The sequence below is a fragment of the Microchirus variegatus genome, assembly GCF_963457635.1.
Source record: "Microchirus variegatus genome assembly, chromosome: 14".
Lineage (NCBI taxonomy): Eukaryota > Metazoa > Chordata > Actinopteri > Pleuronectiformes > Soleidae > Microchirus > Microchirus variegatus.
Window position 1 is genome coordinate 12,697,035 of NC_139815.1, and position 27,572 is coordinate 12,724,606.

The following is a 27,572-nucleotide window of genomic DNA, read 5'->3' on the forward strand; positions in this document are numbered from 1 at the left end:
TCCAAGAAACAACAAAGAAGTAACTCGTAATTTCATCTACTTTTGTGCCATTCCTCTTTAAATTCACGTTGGAGGAGTCCGCTGTCGATCCCCCTCGCTGAATCACAGGACAAGTTGACATGAACACTCATGCAGCTATAGGATTAGCAGACATGCTATTCATATTAAGGTCTACACTTGGCTTCTGCACCTATAGAGCGAGGGCCTTTAAATAAAGTTTAAATACGTTTGCAGTGATGTGAAGTTCTCAATTGATTTCGACATCGGAGCAGAAAAGTGGGAGTTGATCATCATGTCAACATACAACATATTCCCAGTGTGATATACTATATCATATCTTAATACTCTCTCATCTCTTTGTATATATTTTTTTTTCCTGTGGTTGAAAAGAACTCACGATAAATAACATATAAATACTCTTTGACTAGATAAATAAAACCTCTGTGGGCTTCTACTCAGTCTCTACTAACAGTTATACACAATGGGTTCATTAGGGAGCACGTACTAGAGGAGAACGACCTACTGTGTCTAATAGAAAGAGTAGCATATATACATTATGGTACAGTGTTCCTGTACAGTCCATAGAAGTGCTGAGAGAAATCTCTCTTCATGATGACGATTTGGGCTCGATTCTCAGAGACGCGTCATACAGGCTCTCCTCGTCCAGCGCTGCACTGCAGTCCAACAAGTACTTTGCAGCCTAAAGCAACAAGCACACACACAATCAGAACAGCATTTCTTATCTAACCCTGACAGCACCTTCTGTTAGTGTAAATAATGTGTTTTTTATGGCTGCTCGGTTTACTCTTGAATTAAATGTAATCTATCTATAAAGCAAGTTGCGTCTATGTGTCTGTCTGTGACGGGCATGTGTTGCTGACCGTTAGTCAGATCGCCCTAAGACTTTGGATATGGGTTGATCATGGCCCGATGGTGTGCATCCTTGTCATTTTAATTTTCGCTGATTTATCACATTACACCAGGCAGGCAGCAGCTCATCAGCAGCAGCTGCGCTGTCTGGAGCGGGGAGGTGAGAGTGAAGAGGCTGTCCTCACGGTGGGTGAGACACTTTCACACGACTCAACGCAGAACATGGTGTTATACTGAAACGACAAAGTCGGTGTCCATTCACCAATACGCAAGCACATATTTATTTATCATTAGCATGCTGCTATTTTGCGGCTAACTTGGCAAAACTGTTTCCAAAGGTAAGCTAGCGAAATGAAACGACGAAGTGGGTGTCCATTCACCAATACGCGATCACATATTTATTTAGCATTAGCATGCTGCTATTTTGCGGCTAACTTGGCAAACCTGTTTTCAAAGGTAAGCTAGCGAAATGAAACGACAAAGTGGGTGTCCATTCACCAATACGCGAGCACATATTTATTTAGCATTAGCATGCTGCTATTTTGCGGCGAACTTGGCGAACCTGTTTCCAAAGGGTAAGCTAGCATTAGCGTAGGGCTAACATAATACAAACACTGTGCAACCTCATCAGGCGCTACTAAATTTTTTTTAAATTTTCGATAAGCATTAGCATAAGCTAGCTTTTAAAAAATATAAATAATTTGTGTTGTGCCTAATGAGGTTGCACAGTGTTTGTATTATGTTAGCCTTTATGTTTATGTTTATGTATCATATCTTCAGCTCCCCCTATAGAAATACATACGTACTTCCTATGGGCACTGCACTCGTGTGTTTAAATTTGGGTCGGCCCTGTGTCAAGTTAAGCATGAGATTTAGTTTCACAGAGGAGGTGGAGTTTTCCCAAATGTTGATCTATATGTCAAAGAGTTTGAAGTGTGCTGCTCTCCATTCTGCTGTTTTCTGCCTGCAGGACAAGAGCTTTACAAAGCATATAAGTGTGATGATGAAAAACCCCAAAAATGTTCACTAGACGTAATTGTTGAATTTAAATGAGTGACTAATGAGCATACATACGCAAAACCAATGTCAGTGTTTTTGATTATGACATCTTAAACTTAAAAGTTTTGATCAATACAGACATTCTGGGAGTGTAAGTGCACACACAGTGTCATCTCACCTTTGGTTGATAATCAATCTTGTAAGCTGTTTGCTGAAACTGTCGTATCTCTCTGATGATGTGAGATATCTGCGGATCAATCAACAAAAAAATGATGTCAGATTAAATGTTTGCAGTTGTCCCCCTAAACTAGATCCAGTGTCAAAAAACTATTTAAAACTGCGAAAGCACTTAGGTCCCAGGGTTCAGACCTGGAATCAACACGTGCCATTAAAATGTGTCTCCTGTGACCACAGATCATCAGATCCGGCTTCCCTGTCATTTATTCAAAAAGGAATCATCTGATAATCATTGTTTGTCCTTGCAGTAGCTGAAACTTAATTAATTAAATATGGGCTCAGGTTAATATAAAGATTAAAATACTGTGAAACTACCAGAGGAATGAGGGGATGTCAGCTGAGGTGGTGTCTCTAAATCAGGAATGTGGACACATGCATCCTGAAACCATCTCAAATTTCATGTCTGCAATTGGATTGGAGGACATTCAGGACACACTGGAAGCATTCAGACCTGTACTTGTGACAGTGATGTGGACATGATCAAATCACGTTTAATACCCAGTCTGAACAGGGTCTTAGGGTGCACAAAGCTGCACCAAAACCACTCAGTTTCCCATAGTGTCAAAACACTCAAGATTCAACCAAATCTGGATCGACATCAAAATTAAATAATTTTTTTCTTGGGCCATAACATACTTTTGAGTTATGCAGCTCACATTCAGACAAATCGAAAGGTAATGAGATGCATCTACACATGTGTTTTACCATTCTCATCTTGGAGAAGTTGACCAGATTGTCTTCAGTGTAGTTTGGTGTTCCCTCCTCAATGAAGGCCAGGTCGGTCAGGTACATTCCCAGGTAAGGGACGCACGGAGGGTCACAGCTGATGAGGTCAGGCAGGTCAGAGGGACACAGCAAATGTACAGCAATGATCAACACGATATACTGTATGTAAGAGATCTACAGAACTCCTGAACATCTCATAGGACAATACCTACTTCTTCAGAGCTTCTCTCAGGTTTTTGAACCGTCCCTCTGAGGACACCAACTTCTGCAACTTGTCGATCACAGTCTTCGTCTAGAAAAATGGATCAAAAACACGTGCAACTGTAATCTTTTGCTAACCAGACTTTTTTTTTATCGTTTATTCACGTGCAAAATTATGAGATTCATGTTTTGAAAAACAACGAGGTTCTCTAAGTGCTGCAAATAGATAAATGAAGTTATTTAAAACAATAAAAGACACACCTCACCACAGAACTCATACAAAAAACAAAAATTAGAAGTGTTAAGACTGTCATTTTGATGGGGGGTATCCCATTCATTCATATGGTGTCTGCCCCTGGTGTTTGGCCTAGTTTTTGGATGTTAGAGGTAAATATGGAGCCAGAGGCAGGTGACTTAGTTTAGCTGAGCTTAGCTGAGCATTATGACTAGAATCTAACCTGTTTGGAGACTTTGAGCCAGGTCTTCTTGAGGCGAAAGATGGAGCTGCGGTTCAGAGAGGACGTGATCTCCAGCACGGCGTTGTAGTTGTGGAGGCAGCGGCAGATGTCGGCCACTGCCACCCATTTCTCGATCACTGCCACACGCAGGTTGACATCATCCCAGTGCAGGATCTCTGTGGCGATCCTGTTACTGATCTGACAAAAAAAATTACAGAGATAAATTAAATATTGTGAACAATATCTACCTACCTACCTATCTATCTATCTATCTATCTATCTATCTATCTATCTATCTATCTATCTATCTATCTATCTATCTATCTATCTATCTATCTATCTATCTATCTATCTATCTACATACATCGTTGAAGTGCTTGGTTGTTTTCATGATGTATGGAGTTCTCTCGTTCTTGTCGTTCTTCATCCAGCCTTGACCAAAGAACTCCCTGTCAAAAAAAAAAGAAAAGGTGTTTGAAATAATGAACAATAACAAACACTCATCATGTGCACTTCCCTCCTCAACCTCCTACTCAGCCTCAATATAGATATATATTTTTTGTTGTTGTTATGGACTAAGCCCTTTGTTTGTGTGTGTGTTTGTGTGTGTGTGTGTGTGTGTACTCACTCGTAAGGAATGACCTTGAAGACCAGATGGTCCAGAAGAGTGAGTTGCTCAGCAATCTCCAGGGCAGAGTGGCTCTCAAATGGTTCAGTCTTACAGTCTTCGCTGGCCTGACACACACACACACACACACACAAAATGACACACACACAATGAAAAGTGCTTCCACATCTGAAGCATCAATCTTTTCTACAGGACATCAAATAGTGAGAACACTTCTGTCATTTTCTTTTCCCTCACCATCTGTATGATCTCTTCCAGGGTGACCTGGTTGTCTCCTGGGTCCTCCTGAGTAAGAGTCCTGCATAAAAAAGTGTCATTATTTGACAGTTGTGTCCCAAAATTGTCATGACCTCAAAAAACAATTGAATTAAACCTGAGCAAAAATGACAAAAACATGACCGAGTACACACTGTATTACAGTAATTTTTTTTTTTCTTTTTTTTTTTAATCTGCTTGAGTGACACACTGATGGATTCGGCTAAATGTATTTATAACATTTAGGTCACAAAACCACATGCTGGCAGGTTGATGAGATTATCTTTTTTTAATAATGTGTTACACAAATGTTCTTCTGTGTCTTTCCCCAGAGAAAGAACATTCACTGATATTGTGAAAGTGCTGCTTAGAGGAAATGGAGAAAATGTTCCTTTTTTTGTTTCTCCACTGCCAGTGTTCACTTGGAATTTGTGTAAAAACCGTATATTTAATCCAGGACCTGAATAAATGTTATCTACTGTGTGATTATCAACACATATAACACACGTGTCATCCTGTACGTAACCATATGACCGTAAAACCAAACCTGATGATGTTGGCAGCTGCCTTTCTTTCCTGCGTCAGGAGCTCTGGATCATGCATCACTTCCTCCAGGAAGCTAATTACGCGCATCTTCAGCTCTGTGTTCAGCTCAAAATCCTAAAAGGAACAACAACAACAACAACAGTGTCATGACAGAAGTGTTGTATGTGTTGTAAAAGATGGTGAAGGTGAACTGTACCTGTGAGTGTTTGGAGACCCAGTGACGCAGCACATTCAGGACTCGGTTTGTGGCAGCTCTTCTGATAACAAACTCTTTGTCCCCGTTCCTCTGGTCAGTGGGGAAACCTAGGACCCAGTTTAATACAATTCAACTCAAACTGAATGTCACCAATGTAGTGCATCGTTATTAGATGGTCAGTTTTAATTTGTTTTACAGTAATAAACAGAGAAAAAAACCTTAAATACAGAGTACAGATTATGTTTCTGTCTTTTACGGCTACTATGCAGCATTCTTTACTAGGGATGTGAATCTTTGGGTGTCTCACAATTCAAATCCGATTCTAAGGGTCATGATTCGATTCAAAATCGATTCTCGAATCCAAAAATGTATGCAATGCATAGTGCGTTAAGGCAAATTATGGCATCAAAACAATATAGTTTGTATAAGATAATGTGATAATGTGATCACACAAAGGCAAACTTAAGACAATTTATTCATTCAAAACAAATAAAAACTTACTTCCTGTAAAAATAAATAAAATAAAAGCTTAGGCTAGCTGCCTTTTTCTCCCAGAAGTTACAAAAATAAACTGTACACAAATAACAAAAAATTGTGTTTTCGATTTATCGATTTTTGAAGTTTTTGAATTGATTCTAAATCGTGGATGATTAGAATCCACGGCCCTATTTTTTTTTCCGAAAACTGATGCGAAAACTAAGTCTAAAACTAAAACCAGCAGTGAAAAAAATATTTAGTTAACTGAAATAAAAATAAAAACAACAATTTAGAAAATAAACAAAATAAAAACTACAAGCCAAACTAACTAAAACTAAACTGAATTGTAGATAAATTCACCTTTGTCGTCATTTTTTCCAAAACTTAATTCTGGAATACAGACCATTTGAAGTTTTATTTTTGATTTACCTGCAGGTGTTAAAGGTTAAAGAATGAAATTAAAGGATTTGATCATCCATGTTTATTGTCACACATCCTTTCATCTACAAATCAAGGCTTTCTCTTAATAACTGACAAAGACTAAATCTAAATAAAAACTAAACTAAAACGACTAAATCATTTGTTGAATTAACTAAATCTAAACTGAAATTTAAAAAAAAAAAAGCAAGCTGAAAAACTAAATAAAAATAGAACATTTAACAACTATAATAACCTTGATTAGAACCGGGTGTTTCCTGTAATCTGACCAGTGTGTATTTTAATTCCAGAATATCTACATCTACAGGACAATAGCACTCAGGAAAAATGATTGACAGTCCTCAACAATGTGACGTACCTGCGCTGGCCAGGGACATGCGGCGGTACTTCTCCTTTGTTGGCGTGCCTTCGTTAGCACCAGCTGTGGCGATGGCGAAGGCCGAGGCAGCAGAGAGGGCGCTGCGGTTGTTGTCCAGCTCCCGGCAGGATGACACCACCATGCCGTTGTTGAAGGAAAACAGGGAAAACTCTGCATCGAATAAAACAGAAAGATGAGAGACTTAAATGCTGTCATTTACAGTCCATATATTCAGAAATATGACATTATATTTCTGAAAATTGTTATAGCTGTGCATGAACTATAATGATGAGCATCATCAAACTAAGTTGTTGACCACTAGAGGGGAACAAAGAGCCGAAGCAGACGCAGCACAGTGTGTGTCATGTAGCTTGTGGCAGTGACGGAGTACAGTGTACACTCCGCTGTGTGTGTGTGTGTGTCTGCCTCACTGCCCCCCCCCCCCCTCCTTCTCTCCCTCCCCTTCCTCCTCGCCTTCCTCCGTTCGACCGGGGGCGGCAGAGAAGAACACGCACATCGTTGCTAAGGTACAAGGTTTCCTTCCACCTACTCACACAAGGCATTGGCTTCCCTTGTATCCAGCGCCGTGGGAAGAGATCACACTTGGGATAAATTGTGCCTGACTACCTACGGGGTGGATGCTCCCTTTCTCTGCAGTATGGGAAGGGCCACGAGGCTGTGGGTGGTTTTTATCAAGCCCTTATTTGGCTATAATTACACTGGTTATCTGAAAAGTTTGCTAAAAGTATGCTGTGGCTTCTCTGTATCATATTACAGTCGAACACTTTGCATTGTTCATGTTTTTTTTCGATCTGAGGCTCGACTGCGAAACACAGAACAGCGTTTCATTTGAAACTCCTGCCAATACAGAATTGTTCTGCATAATAAAAATAGATAGAGTATGATGTCAGGATATAGATGATGTCTGTGTCGGTAATATCAGCAGGTACATGGTGTTAATCTTTGCACAAAGATTGGAAACAGGGGAAACGGTGGATAACCGACCTGCTAACAAAATCACATGTCAACATCTCCTAACTCCACAAATTAACAGTGACATCCTGGGATTTCCCTGGTTGCCGGGGCAACCTTGTGACGAAACAACTTGTATAATGCAAAACGGGGCATAAAAACATGACATGTTTTAACTCTTACTTGTGTTTAAGAGTAAAACAGACAAAAGGACGGTGTCTATCTTCTCGTTTGACACTGTGTTAATTGGTTTTAAAAAGTCTAAATCACAAGGCGACAAGGTGTTCTCAGCGATTCACAACACAACATAGCGGAGAGACAGAGTCGTACTGTACCCGAGTTTTTTGACTTGACATTCTTCGGTGTTGACGGAGACTTAGGAGGAGACATCTCTGCTTCGGTCTCTTCGCTGTGACCTGGATCTTCATCACATTCTTCTCTCACTGACAAATCTGTGCATTAAAATAAGTGATTGGTATCAAGAGGTAAGACAGAAGAAAAACTGTTTAGCAGCTGCAACAGAAGAAACAAAATGTTATAAAATAAAGAATCATTAGAAAGTGTTTTAAAATCTTTATGGCTGATTATATTGATCAGTTGCATCTTCCACTGTCATTATTAAAGGTGCCATATGTAAGAATGTGGCCAAAAACAGTTACTACATTCAAATTCAAAATACCGAGGTCTTTTAGGTTTCGTTTTCTGATGTAACTGGCAACCCATGGTTGCTCGGCAGCTGAGACTCTACGGACTGTGATGATTGGTAGACGGCGGTAGGTGGCGCCACATGCCAAAACATGATTCCAAAACATAAACATGATTTGCAGTCTGCAAAATATTTTTTTTAATGTAAATATTTTGGCTGTACTGTTGTTGTTGGTGAGTTCAGTTTGTTATATGAACATTATTCCTGAGTCTCATATTAGGAGGATTTTATGGCCAGTTGCTTTAGATTTATTACATAATGCACCTTTAAATAAAAACAGATCCTCAAATCCTTCTTATCTAATATAAGATTATGATTCCACAAAAGTATCCTCCGTTGGCTGCTCATTTGCTGTTTAATCGCAAACGACACTGTGTAAAAAAAAAGCCAACTCTAACCACAATCCTGCATCAGCAGCACTTAACCATAATGGGTATGAATGGATATGACTTATACAAGTGAGCGCAGAGCATGAGAACCCAATTAAAACTTGGCAAAATTCCTTGGACTCGCATTCTGACCTTGCTTGTTGAGGACACTCTCCTCAGTTTTGCCTTCAGCTTTGGTCTCGCCCTCATCTGGGATTTTGCTGGCCATGGTGCTCGACACGTACAGTTTGTTGATGTCAAGGGTGGTCTTACTGAACGGGGACATGGTAGTGTGCATGCTTGTATAGCCATTTGGAGAACAGCTGAGTGCAGCCAGGTCCAGGGCTTTGCCCCCCGTGATGATGGGGATGTTGAGTGAAAGCTTGCGATGGCGGTTGGGCGAGGATGTCTTGGCTATGGTGAGTGGAGGAGGAGAGGAGAACTTGCGGCTGGCGCGCGGTGACGTGGGTGGCTCACCGTAGAGGAATTTGTTGTTCTGGCTGCTGGCAAAGAAAAGCTCCAAAGAACTGTAGATATGTATGGGATTGAAAGAGGGGAGAAATGAGAAAGGGGGGTGTTGAAAAAAGACAAGAAGTTTAGAAGTTTTCACTACTGAAAAACAACACTTTTAAAAAAATGTTGTAGTCTGGATAGGAGACAGTGGGAAGGGTGTGTGTGTGTGTGTGTGTGTGTGTGTGTGTGTGTGTGTGTGTGTGTGTGTGTGTGTGTGTGTGTGTGTGTGGTGAAGCAGAGAGGGAACACATTAACCACAGGGCTGTTCGGGAGATCTTGCCTCTTTTATTTAAGCTACATTGTTTAAGACAGCATCCTCCTTGCACTGAGAGCCACCCCCTCTGAAGGCCTATAAATAGCATGTCAAGTGACAGTGTGGGAGGCACGGGTGCTGCCAACAGCAACCAGCCCAGGGGAGGCCCACAGAGACACGGGGAGAGAGACACAAAGCGAAACAGGGGAGCCAGAGAGAGAGAGAGACGGAGAGGGAAAAGTGGTAGGAAGAGACAGAGGTGCAATGTAAAAAAGAAAATACATGGGAGAAACGGACAGAGAGGCAGGGAGGGAGGGAGGGAGGGGGGCGAGAGAGGAGCAGCATATTGGATATGGATTCCACCACAGTGAAGGCTGCTGGCTGGGAGTGGGCGAATGGGAAGCCTCCGTGGTGTTAGCTGCTGCAGCCATGTTGTGTCTCCTCACTTGGATTTGTTAAACAGCAAAAAGAAATGAGATGAAAGGTGGAAAGATAGAGGGGTCGGGGAGGAAGAGGTGTGTGTGGGAGAGAAGGGAGGGATGAGGAGAGGAGAGGAGAGGAGAGGAGAGAAGAGGAGAGGAGGGTCTGGGTGCAAAACACCACCATCAATATTTAATACAGTAAAGCCACTGCAGATGATGGGAGAAAGGGGGGAGAGAGAGAGGGAGGCAGAAAGGAGACAAGGAGAGAAGTAGAGGGTGGGGTCCTGCAGCAGAGTGAGGGGTTGCCATGGTGACAGCGCAGCGGAAAGAGGGATGGTCAGACTTGTGGAAAGAAAAAAAAACACACAAGCGAGAGAATGGAAAAGGGTAAAGAGAGTAACGAGAAAGAGGAGGAGGGGTTAGGGGAGAGGTGGGTGAATGCAGGACCCAATTAACTGTGATGGTGGACTGAAGATGTGTCGGTGTGACCTCTCACTGCCTCCTCCTCTGGTTCCCTTCTCACCTGGACAAGAAATGATAGCGCGATCGGACCGCTTATAGACGGTCCACGTGAGTGCAAAGACCGAATTCAAACACAGAGGAAGTCCCACCTTTTCACTGCACCATTACAGCAGCGCTGCTGCTGCTGCAACTTCAGAAGGTGTGTGTGTGTGTGTGTGTGTGTGTGTGTGTGGGGGGGGGGGGGGGGTCGAATCACAGACAGATGCTCGGTTTAATGTAATGAAATGTTTTAGTTGGAGCGACGGTGTCCCTTCACAGAGAATGTCCACGGGATTGACACTATTACAGAGACACCATCGCAACTTCACTGTGAACACTATTTCAGAGGTGAAGTACGTCCAGGCCATCTGTAACTTCCTATCTTAACCCTCAAGCTCAACCCTTAATCTTAACTGGCCCTCAAAACAAAGTGTTGAGGGTTATTCTGTCACTTAGAAATGGGACACCCCTTAAATGCAGATACATCTTCAGACTGTGGGGGGCAGAATAACGCGAAAGCTGCGTCCAGTCTGTCAACTCCAAAAAAGAAGAAGAAGAACACATTTACGTCACGATTATTTATTACGATCCGTTTGTCAGTCAAGTTATTAGGTTGTCAGTTAGTTATAAGATGATACTCATACAAATACCACAACCACAGACATATTCAGCTGACAGTTACCACACACCACGGCTTATTGAAAAGTAAACGATAGCAAACGATGGCTTGTCCGCACCGGCCGGCTATTGACAAAAGATCGTAAAATAAAAATAAATGTTACGCAACAATGACGTCAGTAATCCATAATATGGGCCTAAACTAAGATAATACAATGGTTTTCATCATTTTTATATCTCTATTAACAAAGAAAATACTTAATTTGTAGCGTACTCGTTCCGCTGCTTTCGGCGCAATCTTTGTTATTTCAAAACACGCATTGCATTCTGGGTAGCCCTTGCTCTCAAGGGTGGTCTCGGAAAATCTCAATATTGAGGGCGATACAGCCCTTAAACTTGGCCCTCAACTTATATTTCTGAGAATCGGGACAGCACTTGCACTATCGGGAGCGCACATTTTTGAGATTGAGGGTTAAGCAAGGAATTGGAATTCACCCATAGCTATCAGTGATAATGTTGTGTTATTATTTTGCATCTTTCACTTCAGGTACCAAGTTTTAAAAAGGTAGGATGGCGATAAGAACAGAAAAATGAGTACAGAAACTCACACGCGTGGACGGCATCACTCACCGTGCAGGGATGGCACTGATCGGCTTCTTGTAGATGGTGATGAGCTTGTCGAGCACTACGTCGGCGCTGGTGAAGACACGGTAAGAATGGAGGAAGGTGTTCAGGAAGTCGATGGAAAGGAAGCGCAGGTCGGTCAGCCTCTCCAACAAGCGCTCCACGCTAGCGTAGCGGATCTGCAGCACCTTACAGGAGTTCATCATCTTACTGAAGCGGATGTCAACGTCGTCACAGTACAGGCTTGTGTCCGACCTTTGGTTTAAAAAAGCAGGAAACGTTAAGGTGCGTTACTTTCAGGGATTTGCCAAAGTGGTATGCACGGTGGGGTTTTTTCTGACTTAAAGGTGCCATATGTAAGAACGTGGCCAAAAACAGCTACTACATTCAAATTCAAAATACCAAGGTCTTTTAGGTTTCGTTTTCTGTCATAACTGGCAACCCGTGGTTGCTCGGCAGCTGAGACTCTACTCTGATTGGTAGACGGCGGTCGGTGGCGCCACATGCCAAAACATGATTCCAAAACATAAACATGATTTGCAATCTGCAAAAGATTTTTTTTTAATGTAAATATTTTTACTGTACTGTTGTTGTTGGTGAGTTCAGTTTGTTATATGAACATTATTCCTGAGTCTCTGTGACATATTAGGAGGATTTTATGGCCAGTTGCGTTAGATTTATTACATAATGCACCTTTAAGTCATTTAGCAAGTATATAAGTACATGTAAATCTATATATATATAGTGTGTAATTCAGTTTATAATGTATAATGCATGTACAGTGTCGGGCACACACTTAATCATCTGTGGCACGGTGACTTTACTGTTTTCCTCGAAGGCGTTCATCATCAGACCGTTGCAGCGGATGTTGTCGATGCACTATAATAATGCGAGCAGACAGACAGACAGAGAGAGAGAGAGAGGGCAGTCTGAGTATAACAGCACAACAGGGTGAGCGAGTTCAAACCCCCATCCCTCATCCTTTTATTCTTTTCAAACAGCTGCTATAATGGCTGGAAGACAAAGGGCTGTCCTGTTCTCGGGCCTTTGAATTATTTTATCCCACACACATGAAACTACATTATGTCAAAAAGCAGAGGTAAAGTTGTTAACGCTGCACATGACTCACTTTTAAAGTAAATGACAACAGATCAACACAGAGTCTAGGGAGTTTTATGTATGAACACTCCCTCATGTAACGACACAGACTAATCAGGGCTTGTAACGTGCCATATTCAGTCTACCGTGATTTAAAAAAGAAGAAGTTTGAAGAGGCAAACCTGGCTAATGTCACTGGTCCATGCTGACTTCTCCTGTCGGGATGAAGCCACCAGGATGACGGTGTAAGGCTGCACGTCTTTGGGTTCTACGATCACTTTAAAGTCCAGATGCTCTGCGTCCTGGCCACTCCGCTCCCCTTTGGCTGAAGAGCACAAATAAAATTAAAAAATATATATATAGTGACAATATGATAATACAAATATATTATTACGTGTAATAAAGAGAAAAAAAAAATGATGAAAAAAGAATTGAAATCTTGAGTTTCAAAGTTGAAATCTCGAGTTTCAAAGTCAAAATCTCGAGTTTCCCAAAAAATTCTGAATAAAAAAAAATTAATTAAAAAATCATAATTTTTGGAAAGTTGAAATCTCGAGTTTCCAAAAATTCTGAAAAAAAAAATTCTGAAAAAAAAAAAACGTATTTGTATACATTCATCTTCCATTTTCAAGGAAAATCACAAAGTTATTGATTCATTAATACAGTATCTTCCTGCATTATGGAAAATACTATGATTTTGGAGAGGTTTAGGACAGTAAGGTTGGTGCGACTTTGTATTTTCTGAGGTAATGTAAAAGTATCTGAAGTTTATTTCTTTTTTTAAGATGACGTCATCTTTCAATGTGTTTTTGTACACTTACACTCATCATCTGTGCCCTCTGGTTCCTCCATCAGTGTGCAGTCTATGAGAGAGACCACTCCATTCTGTCACACAGTTTAAAAAGGTTGTTAACAAATAATAGACATTGGTGGTGTTGGCATAATTTTAGGTTGAAGTTTTCTTTTACAGTGCTGTACCTTGGTGATGTGAAGTTTTCCTCCAGAGCCTCGGGTGCAGATGATGAGATGTTTGGAGAAGAGGAAACACTGTCGCTCTCCTTCCTTCTTCAGAGACAGAGAGCCCAGTCGGCCTCTCGTAATCTTCCCTTTCTCGCTCATTGGTACCTGGATCAGAGAACCTGTGGAGTCACAGTTTCATACAAACACGAGGCTTAAGTGACTGTAACGGTGTTTATAATTTGCAATTTGACATTGGAAAATGATCTTAAAACCACATGCAACTGCTTGGGTGTACATTTCTCATATTGTCCAAGGCATTACCTTTATTTATAGTTCATGTTTTTTGGGAGCAGTTTTGCAGCATTGTCAGCATTTTAATCTGACAATGAAATCCAACTTACCTTGCCGAACAAAAGTCTGACTAGTGTCCAGCAGAACTTCACAGCCCTCCACGATCATCCGCTCAATGGCCAAGTTCTTCCTGATGTTCTCCGTCTCACTCACTTCATCATGCATGATTCTAAAAGAACAACACATACTACTATTAAAGTGTGGTCTATGGATAATTTCCTTTTTTAAATCAACTTTATTTGCCCAAAACAGTGACACCACTGCTTAGAAAGACCCAATACAATTGAAAACAATGCAAATTTAATGCACTACCAATACACAGCAAGATACAGAAAAACATTTTGAAACTGCTTTTCCTGACTGAGAGACAACAATATACCTGGAAAGTTCCTCCAGCTTTGACTTGGCATAGTCCAAACTGTTCCTCTCCACGTGCTCGTGGGGCGTGTGAGCCAACAACTCGTGCAGCGTCAGGATGTAACGAGGGATCTGAGCGAGGAGACAGAAGGAGTGGGATTAGCTCCGACCGTTTTGGACATGGTCATGTTTATGTTAAAACTTTGAAAGGTCAAAGGCTTTTTTTTTTTAAGAAACACTGCATCTTAACCCTGGCGGTCATGGTCTCGTAAGTAATTGTTATGAGACCTGTCTTGGGTATGCATTTTTCACTATTACTTTTACTGTGTTTATTAATGTGTATATGTATATGTATATACATTAATATATATACAAATATATATACAAATACATATATACATATATACATATATATTTTTTATATATATATATATATATATATAAAGTGCAGTCTATGGATAATTTCCATAGACCGTATATTTTTTTTAATAAATATTACTGTGTTTATTAATGTGTATATTTATGTATATATACACACACTACCAGTCAAAAGTTCCATTTACTTGAATGAGGAAATGTGTACACTATATGTATGTATACATATATATATACACAAATACATATATATATATATATTTTTTAAAATATATATATCTATATATATATATAGATATATATATAGTGTGGTCTATGGATAATTTCCATAGACCGTATATTTTTTTGATATATATATATTACTGTGTTTATTAATGTATACATATACACATACACATTTATATATATATATATATATATATATATATATATATATATATATATATATATATATATATATATATAAAGTGTGGTCTATGGATAATTTCCATAGACTGTATTTTTTTTTGATATATATATATATACATTTCCATAGACCGCATATCATCATATATATATATATATGTATATATACATACATCTGTGCTCACTTGTTGCTCGAGTCATTGTCATTAGTGTTGTCACTTTAAAAACCTCAGCACTAATTTCAGCACAGTTCCTCTACTGCTGCTACTTCAATCCTACTGAGTGTGATAAATGTTGCCTGCCATCTTTTCTGTGTTTTTTAAATGTAAAAAAAAAAGGTGTGACACCTATACATTTCAACACATACACTCTCAGGTAACATCTTTGCAGTACTAATGAAGTCGTGCTGCATCAGATTGGAGGAAAGGCTCTGGATTGCTGCATAACACTGATGCAAATCTACTATTTACCTCCAGGCCGAGCACATTCAGGTCAGTACTCGAGAAACGTTAATGTGAGACTCAACCACTGTCATCTTACTTGAAACATGGGATAGGTGAGGAAAGTCTCCAGCGTCCTCTCCTCACAGTCAGGCTTGGCCTCGTACTGCTTCAGCAGCTTGTCAAAGTCGCGATTCTGCTTGCAGTGGGCCAGGATCTGCAGGCTGTACTGGTGGTTCCTCACAAACTCCTGGTAGATGTTCAGCATAGGCAGCAAGATGTCGAACAGGTCCGCTGTTGAGTGACAGGAGCCTCCATGAATACCTTCAGTGCATTTAGTTGAATTAATTGGACTTTGTTTGTGTTTCCAATATGAAATGTGTGATTGTAAAGGACGTTTGTAATCCGAACTTCATCGTGCATGGTTTGTGCCAGAACTGAAAACATGTATGTGTCATTTGACCGACCACAGAAAGAAATCCTAACATAGCGCTGCCGCTCCATATTAGAAAGGCCACTTCTTTGTTTTTATGTGTTTTTATGTGACTGTATTTGTTTTGTTGTGTCACATTTTCTATTTTATCTTTATATTTTATATCTGTTTTTATTTTTATCTCTGTTTTACCTATTGTGCAGCACTTTGGAAACAGTTTGTTTGTTTAAACTCGTGCTTTATAAATAAAGTGGATTGGATTGGATTGGATATCGAATGACGGGTGTCACAGATACCTGTGCCTCTTACCCAGAACTAATGTCGGCCAGCTCGATATCCTGGCCTTCAGACCCTGGTAGAAGATTTGGTGTAGGAACATGATGGTCTCACTGCCAAAAGAAGAACAAAGGTGATTGTAAACTACTGTTGACAACTCTTGACAACTCACAATCACACCCAGTCTCTCACTGCCATCCACCTGTTCAAGAAGATGCTGCTGACATCGTCGTGGGTAATGGGCGGCTTCTTGGAGCTGGCAGCCATGCGGAGCGGCCGCAGGAAGTTGTTGACCAGGATGTGGAGTTGCTGGACGTATTCCGCCTCAGCCTCCAGCATGCTGAACACCACCTGGTTCCTCTTCCTCATGCTCTCGGCGTGGGGGGACCGGATGTAGTCCTGGATGATGGTCTTCCACTTCCTGCGGCAAATCCAACCTCGCAGGAAGCTCTGGACCTGTGGTGAGGAGGTTTTAATATGGTTAAGTAATGCTATGATATGCCCCGTCTTTGTGTTTTTGATTCCTGACGTATACGGGTTTTAAAATTGTCCCTGTATGAGCTTTCAAACTTAACAAGGTAACGAGAAATGCACTAATATTCGGTTAATTCAGATCAGATTCTGTTCCGTTTCTGATTTGCTCAGCTCTTGCACTTCAGCTCACTGTGAGCGTGTTTTTTTACATTTAATGTTTGGAATTTTTTAACTGCTGTATCTCCTGTCTGCACAATATTTTTTTAATAATAAAGAAACCTTGAACCTTGAACCTTGTACACCAGCATCACAGCGTTACCAGCTAATAAAGAATGTACAGAAATTGTATTAATCACTTCAGTTTGTACTGATTAATACAATTTCGGCCACCTGGGGGTAACATTTTAGACAAGCTAGTTTCTCCCAAAAACCAAGGGAACCAAGAGAGTTACGGGTCAGAAGACCTCAAAATATAAGCTGAATGACACTAATACGTTCTGTGGCGCAGAATCAGAACTCTGAGGAGGAAGCTGCTGTTGTGGAGCTGCTGATGGCTGTAATCGGTGGCAGAGCAGGTCATCGTCCAAATGGAAAGTCAAAGGTTCATTCCCCAGCATTTTGTGTTGCTTTTACTTAATAAAATCTGTTATTAGTAACCCTAATCTTTGGTTAAAATTATTTGACTCCCATTTTCTGGGAGTCCTTTTCCTCGCACACCCTGGCTGAATAGCCCTCCCTCTGATCAACTCTCCTACTTGTATCAATGTAATTTTTTCTCCTTTAAAGCATCACAGTCATATCTCACCTTTTTGATCTTTTTGATCTCTGTGTCATCGTCACTGGGCGGCACTTCTGGATTTGACTGGATTTTCTCGTTGTCCTTGAGCAGTCCAGCGATCTGAAATTCAACACAAACCTGTGATGAATACACTCTGTTTGTTAGGAATAGTCCCTTATGTCATATAATGCAACTAAAAGCCTGATCACGGTCATATTATACATTTCTCGCTGCCCTCTGTGTTTTTTTTATTATTATTGTTTCATTCACGGGCTTTTGTTCAACTTCAGGCGACATCAAAAATAAAATATGAAGTGAAACAGTGGAAACAAAACGTGAACCCTCTCTTATTTACTCTGATCACAATGGCACAGTGTACGTGAACAGTGAATAGGAACAAACCCAAGTAAAAACACCTTTCAATAAAGGATAGAATATGAAAAAACAAACAAAAAAGAAAACAGACAAAATCCATTACTACTTTAACACAAAAAAGTCTTCATTAACAACAGCAGCTGATTCATGCATATTGAAAACATTTGGTACAAACTAGAGTTTTCCATTAGCACATCAAAGAGAGATGCATTTGATCCAGTTTGGAGTGAATAATAAGGAGATAAAACACAGAGAGCACTATTACAGCATTTGTGGAGAGGACATCACAGGAGCGCTCACATGAACTCACAGCACTGTGGTTAGAAAAACCAATGTTAGGACCTTTGTCCTGTGTCTATGTTTAGATTCACTCTCTTTTCTCTCTCAACGTGAACCACACTGACTAAACACACACACACACACACACACATATATACACACACAGGTGCTAGTAGCATGAAATTACAAGCAAGTTACCTCGGCTTTTAGACGCTCTATCTCGATTTCCCCATCCTCTATCTGTTGTCGAAGTTGCTTGGCAACCATTTTCTCCGTTTCCACGATTTGGAGTAGATGGAGGTACTTCTGCATGAGGGTCTCATGCTCCGTCGCCAGGTTCCTGTAACTATACAGACACACAGGCGACGCAAGGGCCTCATTAACGCATGTTTCATGGGCTCTCCATAGTCTCATCAAAGCAGACGCAGACCTCTGATCAGCATACGTTTGAACCGACGTCCACACAGAAGCACAGGCACTCACAAGACACCGAACCCTCAAATACTTGGGAGTTTGGCAAAGCGGGTTGTAAATGCTGCTTGTGCATGGAGAATAATTCTCTACATTACCCTGTTCAACATGTTATGTGTGTATCTTAAACTCACCTGACTCTTGCATGCTTGCATTAATCAGATCTCAAACCATTTTTAATATGAGAGGGTGCATGTGTGTACAGAAATAGCCCAAAAAAAATATACACTACAATTCACTACTGCACCATTTTACTCATCCTACATGAAGCCAAATATGATTCTTTTATTTCTTTACACAGGGTATCTGCAGGTCAAGTCAAATTTAAGACCTTTTTAAGAGCTTTTTAATGCCACCTTAAATGAAATTTAAAACTGAAAACACTAAAAATATAGGCGATAATTGGAAAATCCTGCTGAATTACAACCCAAGCATAGCATGTGTGTCATTCAATGAGACTCATTCAATTCATTTGTCTGTTTATTGAACATAAAGTGACACTCTGTGATCTCTGGTTCAATAGCTGTATGTACAAGTGCAGTTTAACTGCATTTTTCAGACCAAGTATACAAAAAATATATACAAAAATGAGTGCGTGTCTCAGTACACAGGTATGCTGGTTATTTGAAGCGCTGCTCTTTTCCTTTAATAAACAGACAGCTCCAGTACGGCTGTAGGCGCGCTAACCGGCGCTAAAAGGAGCTAATGCAGCTAATGGAGCCTGGACTCCGGTGTCGCGGCACATAAACATGACGTCGCACGCGTCTTTTTTCCGGTCAGTCGTCATGGAAACGCATCATGCATTGACGTGCGTTTATGTATTTAAGACCAAAACATACAATTTTTAAGACATTTTAAATAATTTATAATTCATTTTAGATCATTTAAGACTTTTAAAGGATGCGCAGAGACCATTTTACATCATTTTTTGAACATTTATTCTAAAGACTATTATTGTAGTGTAAGTAAGGTGGTAGGGCTAAGGTGGTAGGGCTAAATAAGATTTGCTTTTCTTATGTTTTTTTCCTGTTTTAGTTTAGATTTGTTTAGATTCCTGTGGTCTTGTCTTTAATTTGAATTATCCTTAATAGATTTATTCATTGTTGAAACAGTCAATACAACAGTTCCTTGTCTTAAAGGGATTTGCCACTCATTACCTATTGTTGTACTGATCCTCGTGTGAAGACACATAATATTACATAATGACCCCCCTTTAAAGTGAGGTACTGAAAAAAATAGTAACACTTTAATTACCAATTACATTAATACATAGAAATAAAAGTGCATTAGAGGTCATGTGTGAGAGGTACCTGGCCTGTGTGATAGCAGCGACCCACTCATCACAGTCCTTGACGTCCTCGGTGCGCAGCTCCAAAGCCTTCTGGTTGTCATGATTAAACGTGACGGTGAAATAATACTGTAACAAAAACACAAAAGAAATAGCATAGAAAAAGAGTCAAATATTTGTTCAAATGACTGAAAGTTGCACTGTGGCCGTCAGTGAGCAGCATTTGTCTTATAGTGAGATTGTGTTGTCGCTGAAGTCGTACATTTCTCGTGCATAAGTGTGAATGAGTGGGAGACAACAAAGTTCCTGAAGGAAAAAAAAAAAAAAAAAAGTCAGGACAGATTTATCCGTGGTACGTTCTGTCTGCGTTAATCTGACGTCTGCAGAAAAACCTTGTTTTCTTTTGTTTTCTTGCGTCCCTGTGATTTGGCTTCATTATGGTGACACAAACACACCTGGGACCTCACTCTCCGGTCGTCTCCAGCGACCCCACGGGTTGTGGCAATTACGGCGAAATGCGCATGGAAGTGTTTTCTAATGGGCTTATCAGATGGTGGTGGTCATTGCGATAATAGCGCAGACAGGCTATTTGTGGTGGAAACAGATGAAATTATATAACACTGATGCATGGTAAATAGACCCCCACAAATCCAATATATTGGATTTTTTATCCCTCCCAAATGCCAAGAGCAAATCATTTGTGAAGGGGAGTAATGTTCTATATTTCCTGATGAGCAGCAGAACGGGCCTTTGTCAATAATGTGCTTCTCATCTCCCGCTTCCTGCAAGCTGGTGTGTCAAGCCTTTTAGGCAGCTATATTTAGCTCTGTGCCACTACATTTTTTTTTTTTTTTTTTTTGCCACAGAAACGTTAGCTGTCGGTAAGTGAGGCAACGTACGCCATACACTAAACCCCTGTTTTAAGCCTATGAGTAAAAACTGCTGAATTTGAATTGGAACAGAGAAAAGGTAAGAAGCTTGAACATGATTGAACATTTCAATCGGTAAACACCACAGTCCTAGAAACCATATAGGATAGATTTGGATCAATTATTTTACCTGTGGGGTTCTGGAGACCCTGGATCTGATTTGCCAAGTCAAAAACTCCCTTAACTCCCTTAATTTCAACATAATTTACGAGAGAAAACATGACTTTAAAACTACTGCTGAGTTTCAGAAAATCTGATCTGGCCAGACTCCAGCAGCAATATTGGTTTTTTATATGCTCAGTATCTGTGCTTGATGCTGACAGTGCATCTTTCACATCACTAATTCCTCCAGCTGATGGGAGTTTTATAACGTTCTGTATGTATATAAATAGGAAGTAAGGTTAATTTTGCAAGGACACGGGTGATTTAAGCCATGTTTCTGGACGTACATCATGCATCTATAAATTCCAGGAACGTCAACGTCTGTCTGTCCGTTATTCGCATATCACTCAAACCGATGCTCCGATTGATTTCAATCTTGACAGGTGTCTTGGTACAGACAGAAGTAAGTAAAGTGCCAAATTTCACGTTGTTTGGATAAGTAATGCAAAAGAAGCACACATTGGCTTTCGCTGCTCTACTGTAGCCACTCCCCCCCTCACTCACACAGCACTGTGGGCTACCTGAGAGGAGAGGCATGGCGAACGCAGTGCACAGGCACTACAGATGTTGCACAGGCACTGCACAAGTTATAATGAAATTTAAGATGCAACAATGAAGAAAAATCATCAGTCAAGTGACCTGGAGGCCACTGAACTTTAAGTCTGGTCAGTAGGGGGCGGTCAGGTGAAGAAAAGTCCAATTGTGTGCGCGATATTAGCTTAAAATTATCTCACATTATTCCATCATGATATTGCAACAACATTTGTGACATTTAGTGCTGTGCAAAAGATTAACGCGCGTTAACGCATGACACGTTTCCATGACGACTATCCGGAAATAGACGCGCATGATGTCGTGTTTATGTGCCGCGACACCGGATTCCAGGCACCGTTTACCAGTTATCTCCATTAGCTGCATTAGCTAATTTTAGCGCCGTTAGCACACCTACAGTCGAACTGGAGCGGTCTGTTTGTTGAAGGAAAAGAGCAGCGCTACAAATAACCTGCGTATGTGTGTGAGCACAATTACTTTAGAGATTCATTTTAACAATCAGGAGTCACGTAAACATGACGTCGCGCGCGTCTTTTCCCGGTCAGTTGTCATTGAAACACGTTGTGCGTTAACGTTGACGTTGTTGATGCATTAACGCTTGACAGCACTAGTGACAATGTTTTCCAAAATTCTAATTTCTGGTGTTTTGTTACGTGACGCCATATGATCTACAATAAAAAAACACATTTATGATGCAAAATGAATCTGTAAATATCAAAAACAAACACAGATACCATCGATCGAAGGGCTGCAAGTTTGAAACCACTGCTTAAAGCGGACCTAGAGTGGTCCTGTTGCACAAATATGTTAGTTATGGAGGTCTACTTACATACATTTACTTGTTTTTATGGTCAAAAACCTCCTAGTTGCTGTAAACAAGCCGATAGAAATCCTCTTTTCTGACGGTATTCCTGAGTCGCGATATTTCAGAGTGAACTCTCACCCCCAGAAGACAGAGTCTTGTGATTGGCCAGTATATTCAGCACATCCGCTCTCAGAAGCACAGCTCCCCCCTCTGGAACGGTGGATGCACTGCTACTCATTATCAAAACATTGCTTTAACAATGTTTAAAAATAGCCACAACGGACTTTATTCTTCTTCTGCGGTTCAATGTACGCAACCGGATGTGCCCAGGGAACCGCTGTTTACTTAACCGGACCAGGTTTTTTCAGAGATCTCGCTGAGCCCGAGATTACAATAAAACACAGCGTTCTCAGCAGAGGCTGAACCGTTTGTTTAGAACCTTCAGGTCTTCGTAACAAGGTAATGATGCAGACACACACAAAAAAACAGCGTTAATTTGAACTTCCGGTCTAGGTCCGCTTTAAAACCTATACCCATGGTTAAACATCCCATAATATCTGTTAAATCAAAAGCGAAAGTGACCACATTGACACCGTTGTAAATGCTGCACTCGCACAGCACAGTGCCGAGGCATGTTGTAGCACATTTTGTTGGCCCCTTCAAAATCACTTTTTCAGATGCAAATAGGGGTTGCCATAGTAACTGGGGTCTTAAACGTAGCTTGCCGTCTTCTAAATGAGGAATAAGAACCTTTAAAAAGTAGAACACTCCAAAGAATACAATGAGAACGGAGAGACAGACACATGGGGAGAACGATCTTTTGGCTTCTTCTTCTTCTTTTTTTTTTGAGGACTGAGAGAGCTATAAAAAGCACCGTAGCCCTGAAAGGTGGCAGTAAGCTTAGTATCTATTGGCAGCGTTGTCCCTCTCGCTGTCACACACTGATAAGATCCAGTGCTCATCTGACCGTTCCCCTTTTTTTAGCGCTGACAAACATAAATACAGTATTAGTGGTGCACACAGCACCACGAAGATGCAACACTACAAAAAAAAACAATCTACTGTACACGCAACAGATGTTAATGTCAGAAATGTCCAGTGACATCGACCTCTGCTGCAGTCTGCTCATCCACTCAGGTGTCATCCTTTGTTTTTTTGTCCCTGAGTGAGTGGGGAAAGTGAAGATCCGTATGTCCGCAGACACCTGTGAGCATCGATTGCTCTCTCTGTCCTCGGTTTACCTTTATAGACCCACACTGCCGTATATGCAGGAGGACACACAAGTGAGGCTGATCTACATGGACGTCAGCTAGACATCAGAATGGTGTATGTGCAAATTTAACGCACCAAAAAACAAGTGAAACTGAGAGAATATATTCCTGACACATATTAAATCAAAGAACATGAGCCCGAAACAGAAGAGTGTGTTATGCTAATTGCAGGCTTTCAAAATGCATTTAATTCACTGTTGAAGTGAATTCACTGGAGCAGCCTGCATGAACCATGTGTCACCATCGGTCCATGCGTCAGCCCCAGAGAAGAGCTGCTGCTGTCTCTTTGTCCTGACACGGGTTTTAAATACAGACAAAAACCTTCGCTCGCTCCACCACAGTGACCAACGGGTTCTCACAACGGACAGATTTTTCTGTTTTAATGCTTTTAATTGAGATTATTTTCACTTTGGTTTATTCCTTGGTGGCTCTTCTGATCACACTGTCAGGAAAACACATTTTACAAAAGGACTGTAACTGCAAAAACCTGGATTTGAAAATAATCAACTGCATAAAGTGTTATCTAACTTCAACTCGAAATTGAAGTATACTTTTAGAAAAGAGGTTCTACCTGGAACTATTTGTTTTTCAAGGGTTCTTGGAAACACAGATAGATTTTGATACAGAGAACCCTTTAAAACCCCTTTCCAACCAAGGGTTCTTGGTTCTCCAGGTGGAACCTTTATAAAATGAACCTTTAGTGTTACCAAGAACTAAAAAGGGTTCTCCTATGAGGATAAGCCGAATAACCTTATATGGTTCTACTTAGCACTTTTATTTCTCAGAGTGTAGGATTATCATTCATTTGGCCAAGAGGGCGCCACATACTGTACAAGTACCAGCAGAATCTGGATTATTTTATAAACAAATCAATACTTCCAATTTGGAGATAGACCGATATGTTTTTTCAGGGCCGATACTGATTATTAGTAGTCAAGGAGGCCGACAACTGATATTTGGAGCCGATATTAATTTGCAGTAAAAGTGAAAATATTGGCGTCAAAATTTCGAATAATACAAACACCAACACTTAACTTTAACTTTTAAATGCCTTTAAGCATATGTTTATTGTTTGTATGTATGTTAAAGGTTTTTGTTTATTTTTATCTAGACAATAGACATCTATGTTTTTAAATTCTAACCAGGTTCAGCAGCATGTCTTATAAAGTTAAATGAAAACTTAAACAAATAAATAGCTCCCTAAAGTTTTCTACAGTAAATAAAGTTGTACAAAAATTTCAATATAACTGAAATGTTATTTTATCTTTTAGTTATCTTTGTTTTAAGTTCAAACAAAAAAAAAAAAAAAAGTGTAGGGAGTTCCCAGGGTCAGCAGCATCTCTTACAAAGTTAACTGAAATTTTAATTAAATAAATACATTGATTGATCTCTTATCGGAAGTTGGATTTTTTTAAAAGGCAGATGCCGATATGCGTCAAAACTCCACATAAGGTTCTTCGGCTTGTCCTCATAGGAGAACCCTTTTTGGCTCCAGGTGGAACCTTTATAAAAAGGTTCCACCTGGAGCCTTTTAAAGCCTTCTGTTTTTCAGAAGCAAATGGTTCCAGATAGAACCTCAGCCCTTGTAGAAGAACACTTTTGGAACCCTTATTTCTAAGAGTGTATATCAACTCAGCCAAGCAGGGGTCAACTGTGTGAAGATAATGTCACGTGACAGCTGAGTTGCAGGTGAAACTGATGGAAATAGGGGAGAATTTGACCAAATACAATTGATTGTAAACTCAAAAGTACACAGGAAGAGGTGACTTTGCTTCTGCTGCAGTTCGTTTAAAGATGAAGTAAGTAGTTTATAGTGACATCTAGAGGAGAGGCTGAAATTTACAACAAAGAACTGCTCCTCTGCTCACCCCCTCCCTTCCCTGAGCGCTACGGTATCCTCAGCCGGTCAAATGTCGTCCTCGTCGTCTTTCTCCGTGTCAGCAGATGAGGTTCGTGAGGTGAGGGAGAGGGCGAGCTACCGCGGCCGTAGCAGACGAAGTGGAGAGAGTGGAGGCGGGACTTCCGCTACAAGTAAAGCGACGCTTGATTTGTTCTCTCGCGTTTGTCCTTACAGGCTCCGGTAGAAACATGGCGTCTCGCTGCTAACAGTGGCAATGCATTAGCGGCGAGCGACCATGTTATTTTACATGACTTTTGAAACACTACGAAAATGAAACAAAAACTATTATACAGCGACTAGACAATGCAGGAGCACATAATATGTATAAAAAAGTGGATTTTGGGTCATATAAACCCATATATACTACACAGTGTCCCTTTAAGAGTTCAGAAAACCCTAACCCTAACACCTGTTGGTGTTTATCGGCATCGGTCGATTATTACTTACTCATTTAAGTTTTCGTCTCAGTAACTGAGTCCACTACGGCTTTATTTGTTGATTTTATTGTACATTTTTACTCATGAATTAGAAAGTTTTGCAGAAAACACTTGGATGGTCAATCAAGACACTGAAAAGGGTAAAGAATGTTAAAAGACTGCATGTTTTTGGCTTCCCTGACAGCCAAAAACAGAGATTACAGTGTGAGTCTGTGCTGCAGGGGGGAAACAGCACAGACTGCAGTGGGCAGAGCAAATTTCAGAAGGTGACTGCAGTCATCGTGGGTCAAAGCAGAGCTAGACCACCTTAGGATTATGTTTCTATCAGCAGCCTCTCTGCCTCACCTCTGCAAACAGGGAAACCATCCCCTCGACTGAGACTGTTCTCACTACATGCACCTCACTGGTTTTAATCCAACGATACTGAACTCCCGAGGAAAACCAAACAAACGTGGATGTACTGAGGAACAAGGGGAGGAGGGGAGGGGGAAAAAAAGCATTCCTGAGAGACATCCTTTGGTTTTCATTCACGGCTGTTGTTAACAACGCGGTGGTATAATGAGAGAGCTATGAAATGAACCAAGCCGCTATAAACTGGGGGGGGGGAGACGCAGTTGCCAAGGTAGGTTGCTATTAATATCAAGACAAGGAATTAAATCAATACGTCAAAATGACAGAGAAAGGGCAGCTCTCCTCCGCAAGATGGCAACCTGCAAAGTTTTGGATGCGGCTGAAGTTTCCCCTCAGTCCCTGCATTATGAGATGTCAGCAAAGCCGAGAAAAAAACAAAAAAAAACAAGGGTTTTATAATCTGTTCATGTGATGCAACATGAGAGAGATTACAGTGAAGTGTAGTGTATGCAAAGTTGGAATCCCATTAATCCTGTTGTCTCTGTGAACCCTCTGTTTAAAGGGATATTTTTGGACATGTCTGTTCTTTATTTATGTTTATTTGTTTACCTGTGTATGTGAGGAAAAAGTAAAATGATGGATTTTTAATGACATTTCTCCAGGAAAAATTTTCTGGATACAGATCGAGAAAAAGTGAGATTTGCTTTGGATAGTAACAGAAATCTGGATTAAGAAAGTTCGGATTGACGCTGAAAGTGGGTTAGGGTTTATTGGCGGAGGTCCGCGCTCTCTGAGTGCTTTCTCCAGTTGGACGCAGCACACCGACACGACGATTCGATCGTTCCGCACAGACTTTGACGCCATTACGCAACAATCAACGTCAAAGTGCGTTACAATGCAAACGCATCGCATGGGAAATAGTTTGACGTCACAATAACAACTATTGCATAATTGCACAATTTGTGCAGCGGTTACGTGGAACTACCTGATCCCCACTGATGATGATGATGATGATGATGATGGTGATGGTGATGATGCTTTTATTTCCGGTGCCAGGTCAATAAGTTAGTGTACACGACGCTCGCGCCTTCCTTACCTGCTTCTCCAAACATTCCTTCGCGGACAGAGATGGCTTTGGTGACGGCGCTCTGTCACAAACGCAGCCCTCCAACAGGTACAGTCCGGAGGGGCGTGAGCTAGAGTCGTTCTCGAAATAAAACAGCATGTTCTGCAACAGCGCGAACCACTTTGAATGCCATTTTGTGTTGTCGGAGCTTTTCTTGCTCAGGCAGCTTCGCCTCGTGCCGTCCTTCTTCGCCAAAAGAGCCAGATAGGTGATGTGTCCGTCATTGAGTCTCATCCCTTTCTGCATGTTTGTTGGCTGAGATCTGCGGTGCCTGCGGATTTATCACATCTTCTTCTTCTTCTTCTGTTCTTCT

General features: G+C 40.8%; 1 protein-coding gene across 2 annotated transcripts; it reads right to left on the bottom strand.

Annotated features, from left to right (window-relative positions):
* Nucleotides 1–607: 607 nt before the first annotated feature.
* Nucleotides 608–27,505, bottom strand: LOC310936369 (ras-specific guanine nucleotide-releasing factor 1-like; the record flags this gene model as incomplete). 2 transcript variants are annotated; one of them, XM_083900420.1, is made up of 27 exons in its annotated part: nt 608–700; nt 2,048–2,116; nt 2,812–2,929; nt 3,045–3,124; nt 3,492–3,689; nt 3,856–3,940; nt 4,120–4,226; nt 4,357–4,417; nt 4,922–5,034; nt 5,117–5,223; nt 6,390–6,560; nt 7,697–7,813; nt 8,589–8,962; nt 11,373–11,621; nt 12,163–12,245; nt 12,647–12,789; nt 13,286–13,349; nt 13,443–13,603; nt 13,826–13,944; nt 14,155–14,264; nt 15,453–15,646; nt 16,095–16,174; nt 16,264–16,517; nt 17,341–17,433; nt 18,166–18,313; nt 19,749–19,855; nt 27,230–27,505. In XM_083900420.1, 27 exons carry the CDS (start codon nt 27,503–27,505, stop codon nt 608–610), a joined length of 3,774 nt encoding a protein of 1,257 aa, XP_083756546.1. The 2 variants fall into 2 exon arrangements, with proteins under 2 accessions (XP_083756546.1, XP_083756545.1); XM_083900419.1 differs by having other exon boundaries at nt 6,390–6,558; nt 7,692–7,813.
* Between the last annotated feature and the right edge of the window lie 67 nt (nt 27,506–27,572).